General features: G+C 43.2%; 2 protein-coding genes across 2 annotated transcripts; one reads left to right on the forward strand and one right to left on the reverse strand.

Moving 5' to 3' along the window:
* The first annotated feature begins 2,588 nt into the window (after positions 1–2,588).
* Positions 2,589–4,122, forward strand: LOC120417485 (elongation factor Tu). The gene is made up of 2 exons (XM_039579561.2): positions 2,589–3,021; positions 3,085–4,122. Exons 1-2 carry the CDS (start codon positions 2,659–2,661, stop codon positions 4,099–4,101), a joined length of 1,380 nt encoding a protein of 459 aa, XP_039435495.1. The 5' UTR covers positions 2,589–2,658; the 3' UTR covers positions 4,102–4,122.
* A 59-nt stretch (positions 4,123–4,181) lies between these two features.
* LOC120417487 (S-methyl-5'-thioadenosine phosphorylase) lies at positions 4,182–5,371 on the reverse strand. The gene is made up of 2 exons (XM_039579563.2): positions 5,190–5,371; positions 4,182–5,126 (listed from the first exon to the last, which is right to left on the reverse strand). Exons 1-2 carry the CDS (start codon positions 5,205–5,207, stop codon positions 4,308–4,310), a joined length of 837 nt encoding a protein of 278 aa, XP_039435497.1. The 5' UTR covers positions 5,208–5,371; the 3' UTR covers positions 4,182–4,307.
* Between the last annotated feature and the right edge of the window lie 1,184 nt (positions 5,372–6,555).

Here is a 6,555-nt window from a genome sequence, read left to right on the forward strand (position 1 = left end):
GACGGGCAGACGAAATGAACATTAATGAGTGCCACGCAGAAAAAAAAAGATTTACCGCCAACCGGCAACCCGGCACTGAAAATGTACATTACACTGGTAGGCAAAATATATTTTCACATACCTATCAAAACTTAAAGAAAAGAGCGCAAAAAAACGGGTAAAAGCTTGAGGATCAACCACGATTAAATCTAGAGTATGGCTAAGTGGGGCAAGACCAAGGCCCATGTTCGCATCAATGTCCCAAATGCAAATTGCGGTAATCCACGCTCCATACAAAAAAAAAGATTTGTTTTGTATGAAAATTGTCCACGATGGGGGTGGGGAGGGATTGAGACTTTCAAAAAAAGTGTGGTTTATGGATGGTCCCTTTAAAATAAAACTCTACCCTTCTTTTTTTCAGTTCAACCTATCAGGCAATTTAAGGGGTTACATACATGTAGAAAATAATAAAATTTCATATTACAGAAAATTTATTAAATCAGCTTAAAAGATGATTTTCAATCACTCCTGAAAGTTTCATGAAGATATTTCATGATTTAACTCGTGATTTAACTGAGTTTGAGACGATTTAAGCTCAAAATTTTGCCACGCGTAAAGCGAGCTGTCAAACTTTGAGAGCGTTTTTCTCTGAACACCAAGTTGTTTTACGGGAGCCACGATATCTCGAGATGGGACGGACCAAATTTGCTGAAATTTTTGGGTGAAGACTCCCAAGATATGTCCCGTGTGCATGACGAAGCCCGATTTTAAAATTTTGAATTTTCAAAAATTAAAAAAATCAAAAACTGGCGATTTTTTATATGAAAAACTGATAAATATTTTTATCTTTTTTTTTAATAATCTTTTTGAAAATCAGACTTCGTCATGCACACGGGACCGGTTTAACGAGTCTTCACCAAAATTTTGAGCCGATTTGGTCGAAGCAATGTTGAGATATCGTGGCATCCGTTTTTTGAAACTGCTAACTTTAAATAGCTATATCTCGGCAATGATACAACCAAATGTCTTCAAATTTGTTTTGTTAATTGATTGAAATGTATTTCTGAATGCCCTGAAAACAGATTTTGAAAAAAGTTTAAGTGTGTGTTCAAACCAACCTCTGACATTTTTGCCGATTTACATATATATAACCCCTTAAAATAGTTCGCTTGTGCGGACACTATTTTTGTAAATCCCAATCCCCCCCCCCTCCCTCGTGGACAATTGTCCATACAAAAAAAACTCCTCCACCCCCCCCCGTCCCCCCCCCCTCCCTAAAGTGTCCACGTGGTTTATGGATGGTCCCATAGTGGCAATATCGATAACACGTATGGGAGAGAAAATTAGTTCAACGAACCTGAATGTAGATCAGGGCCTAGGCGATGGCCTGATATGAGCTACCGAACAACAATGACAATATGGCGTCGTTTGTTTACAAACATGAGATTGATTCTAGACCAGAATTTGCTTTATCAAATTTTTACAATTTTAACCTCTTTTATCGCGATTCTGATCAAGATTGCACAGCAAATCATCGTGCTTTTAGTGTATCTTTAGTTTCCACATTGATTCGCTGTGGATTCGTGTTTAAATTTTGAAATTTAACATACATTAAAATAAGTTGCAAAATTCCCTACTTCAGCCATGTGCAACAATTTCCACATCATCCGTGCGGGAAACCGATAATGGGGTAATTCAAGCGTTCCAAACTGTCAAAATTCCAAAACGTCATTGCCAATCTTCGGTTCGCTACTTTTGTTCGAGTTTGAAGTTTCGGGCCGAGACTCTGAGGTAGATGGAGTTGGTGTTCGCTGGAGAATTTACGGTCAGTCTCAAAATATGTATCAAACATAAATTTGGTCAAAAAAAATCTGTTCATAAAAAAACGTCTTCCTTAAATCGCTAATAGCTCGTCAGAGTAAACTCGAATCGTTTTGTGGTCTTCGCCAAAGTTGACATCTCATACCGACAAATTTAACACCACCTTTTGGTGGATTTTCGAAATTGTTGCTTCTTCCCATATATGTGTTCGAATTTTCTTATACAAACTTCAACGATCAATAGCGACCCTTAAACTTCAGATTTAGATCAATTCAATTTGGGTCCTAAAATGAAGCTTAGATTGCTGATATTATTGTTTACAGCGATAAAGCTTATTTTTCTGAGTACAATGACCCATTGCACGACCACAAAGAGTTAAAAATGGATTTTTGAATCAATTTTGAAAAATTAACCCCGCGGTCCTTCTTGACAGAAAAGCTCCTACTTGACAGCTCTTTCCAAGGGGACCATAGTTGATCCATCGAAAAAATGTTGTCTAGACAAAAAAAAATTTTTGCGTTAAAATGAAAAAAAGTGATCAGAAATGGTTTTTAATCGTGTTTTTTACCGTTGTACGTAAAAAATTACATAGGGCTTTAGTACCCAATTGGCATAGTTACTTATTTTTATCTTAACCTAAAGAATCAAGCCCCCTATCTCTTAATACTTTCAAAAAAAAATCTTGTCACCCTAGTGTACTGGAACATAGCCGGCATAGCCCTACGTCAAAAAACCTTCTGTTTTTGTTTAATTCTAAAAACTGCAAACTGTCATTTGACACAACAAAAAGTTATGTAAAATTGTTGTTGTTTTTAGCATGAGCAGATTGAACTTCAGTTATCAACTAATTTTATTAAAATGGTTACATTAATTAACTTGTTGTCAAAAATACGACCATCGTCACTGAGCATAAAACAGCTCTCGACGCGACCAAGTGCACCAGTGAAACGATTCCTCCTTCCACCAACGGCACAACACGACGTCGCGAGCCGGCACTTTGCCAAACCCGCTTCGAGTCCTCCACCGGCCCCGCTGCATTGCAACGTCGGAACTATTGGTCACGTCGATCACGGCAAAACGACACTGACGGCGGCCATCACCAAGGTTCTTTCGAAGAATGGGCGCGCAAACTATGTGCCCTACGATCAGATTGACCGGGCTCCGGAGGAGAAGGCTCGCGGAATCACGATCAACGCGGCCCACATCGGGTACAGTACGGAGGTAGGGTTTGCTGGAACTTTTTTCGATTAGGATGGTTTAAAACAGATGTAGGATTCTTTTTAGAAACGACACTACGCTCACACCGATTGTCCGGGTCATGCGGATTACGTAAAGAACATGATTTCCGGAGCGTCTCAGATGGACGGAGCGATTTTGGTGGTGGCGGCGACGGACGGTCAGATGCCTCAAACGCGGGAACATTTGCTGCTGGCGCGGCAAGTTGGGGTGGATAAAATTGTGGTTTTCATCAACAAAGCAGATCAGGTTGACGATGAAGTTCTGGAGTTGGTTGAAATTGAACTGCGCGAGCTTCTGAGTGATTTTGGGTTCGATGGGATTAACAGTCCGGTAATTGTGGGGTCAGCGCTGCAAGCCTTGCAGGGTGATCAATCTACCCTTGGGGAACCGTCGATAATGAAGCTGCTAGACGCGATTGACAGTTACATCCCTACGCCGACGAGAGATCTGACTTCGCCGTTTTTGTTGCCGATCGATAATGCGTTCACGGTGCCTGGACGGGGAACGGTCGTGATCGGAACGCTTGCGCGAGGTACGGTCAAGAAAAACGACGACGCCGAACTGCTAGGATTTGACGAGCAGGTCAAGACTTCCGTCGGAGGACTCCAGGTGTTCAAAAAGGACGTTGGTGTGGCCAAGGCTGGCGATAATATCGGAGCGCTGCTGAGGAACGTCAAAATAACGGCCGTTCAACGCGGAATGCTGCTGTGCGCGGCCGGTTCCGAGCGCGTTTCGAACCACTTTGAAGGGACAATGTACTTGCTTGCGAAGAACGAAGGAGGACGCTCGAAACCGCTGACCTCCAAGTATATCCAGCAGCTGTTTAGCAAAACGTGGAACGTTCCCTGCCGGGTGGATCTGGCCGGACAGGAAATGTTGATGCCCGGTGACCACGGCGCGGTTCGGCTAACATTGCTGAGGAGAATGGTCATGTCCTGTGGGCAAACGTTCACGATCCGGGAGAACGGTAAGACGGTTTCAACGGGGTTGGTAACGAAGGTTCTGGACTCGGTGGATTTGCCCCAGAAAAAGCTGATCAAATTACACCTGGAAGAGCTGTGAATACAAACTAGACAGAAAGTATGTAATTCTCACAAAGTTCTTCAATTATCACAGCCCTCTTTTGGTTGAGTTTTCAATCATTTTTCTTTATTTTGCCGTCAAAATCATATTGCTGCATGCAATTGACTAGGTACAAATTAATATGACACTGAATTACACCGTTAGAAATGCAGATTGTGCTGTGGCAATCGATAATATGTATGTTCTTAGTTGGAATGAGGTAGCATGATGCTTCCGTTGACCGTGTTCTTGAGTTCCTCGATGGTGTCGGTCCAATCCATGGCAGCCAGTCTCGGAATCACGCTCGTGATAAGCTGCGTAACTTTGGTGACGTTCTTCTTGAAAGTTGCTAGCACATCCGCCACGTTCACGTTTTCGCCGCACTCTCTCCAGCAGTCGTAATCGGTGGCCATGGCAATCGCCACGTAGCATAGGCCCGCTTCCTTGGCCAGCACCACTTCTGGGACCAGTGTCATGTTCACCAGATCGGCACCCCACTGGCGGAACATTTTGCTTTCCGCTTTGCTCGAGAACCGCGGTCCTTCTATCGTAACCACCGTGCCCTTCTCGTGCACCTTAATGCCCAACTCCTTGGCCGTCTCGATAAGTACCTCGCGGCTCCGACTGCAGAACGCCGGCTCCATCGGAACGTGACAAACTCCAACGAGCGATCCGCTGCCATCGTAAAAGGTCTGCGCCCGCTTCGTGGTGCGATCGATAAACCCATCCGGAATGACAATGTCCCCCGGTGCAATGCTTTCCTGCAGTGAACCCGTCGCCGTCGACACAACCAAGTGCGTACAACCGAGCTCCTTCAACGCCCAGATATTCGCCCTGTAATTCACGTTCGACGGCATAATGGAATGGTTCCGGCCATGGCGGGCCAGCAAAACGCAGTCCACTCCGGCAATCTTGCCCTCAATCAGCACATCCGACGGGTTGCCAAACTGCGTGTTGACCACCTTCTCCGAGCGAGATTCGATGATTTGACTGTCGTCCAGTCCGGATCCTCCGATGATGCCAATCTAAACGGAAGTCACCCAATTTTAGCTGATTCAACGCTTATCACACACTCTTTCTCTTCTTACCTTGATAGTGGGACTCATGGCGTGGTTGTTTAAGTACTGAATCGAAGCAAGCCAAATCGTAACTTTAGAATGTTAATTTTTGTTGTCTCTTATCACCAAGCACCTCCTAAACTTGACTCGACTTTGTCCAAATCGGAATGAAAATTGTCAGTCAGTCGTTTTTTTGCTTCTATCTGCCCTTCCGAAATCAATCCACCTAGAAGAATATTTTTCCCCCTACCCAATAACGCAAATGCGCTCGTATACGAGTATCACTGCTCATGTGCTGCTAACATAGAAGAACCATCAAATTTCGCGCATCATAAACCGGCTGTCAAGCAAAGGGCAAAAGGTTTTCCTCTCTCTCATTTTCCATCGCAAGCATTTTTGTTCTGTGACTAACTTTTGCCTGATCGACCACATGCGCGTTGGCCACGGCGCGGTGTAATGGTTCGGCCACAGACAAAAAGAAAATAAAAATCTACGTGATTATAATCAAGTTGTCAATATCTAAGGGACCATCGAAGAAGAGAATCATCAGTTTACAGAACGATGCAAAATGATGACTCGGTTGAAAATATTATTTTCTTGATACCCAGATATGGGAGAGAATCATGGTAACGTCCAGCAAGCAAAAACAAACTAATGTCAAACACCCTTCAAAGCTTCGTTTCGCAAAGAAAAATGTCTTTGCAAGCCATGGGAAAGTGAAGTTATTGACAACCGGAAGAGATTTTTAAAGCAAGTAGAATCCAAGGGGCCGTCGAGGAAGAGATCCTTCAAGCAAGAGAAAATATCGAGGAATGACGAGAATTGCAGTATGCAGATTGAAGGGACTGAAGAATTCATCGATAGATGGAGCTATATTGATATCGAGAAGATCGACAGCTAGAGAGTCGACTGTATAAGAATAGGGTCCCTTGGAACGAGCTGTCAAGAAGAACATTTTCTGTCACAAGGCCGCGAAATTCTTTGCAGTCGTACACAGAGTCATTTTACTCAGTCAAGGAGTTACATACATGTACATCTGCAAAAATGTCTGAGGTTGGTATGAGCACACACCTGAAAAAATTAAAATCTGTTTTCAGTGCATCAAAATATACATTGTCTTCTATTCACAAGACTATAGTTTGAAGACATTTGGTTGCATAATTGCCGAGATATCCAGGTTTTTAAGCAAAGATGGCGTTCGAATGGTGAAATGTCAATTAGATGTCATTAGAAAAAAAAATATGGCTGTCATGCCATGGCACACTTGTTCCGTAATGTTGGTACCACTGCGTGATTTTGACATCTCGGGCGTTCACCATTCGAACGCCATCTTCGCTTAAAAACCTCGTATCGAATTGAATTTGTTTGAATTTAACAGTTCTAGCAAACATTGTAA

The sequence above is a fragment of the Culex pipiens genome, chromosome 3, assembly GCF_016801865.2.
Source record: "Culex pipiens pallens isolate TS chromosome 3, TS_CPP_V2, whole genome shotgun sequence".
Classification (NCBI taxonomy): domain Eukaryota; kingdom Metazoa; phylum Arthropoda; class Insecta; order Diptera; family Culicidae; genus Culex; species Culex pipiens.

Bases quoted from the DNA above. Each gene is read 5' to 3' on its own strand.
- LOC120417485 (XM_039579561.2), top strand. From the start codon at position 2,659: ATGGTTACATTAATTAACTTGTTGTCAAAAATACGACCATCGTCACTG. The intron at 3,022-3,084 runs GTAGGGTTTGCT...GATTCTTTTTAG, and splicing joins ACATCGGGTACAGTACGGAG to AAACGACACTACGCTCACAC.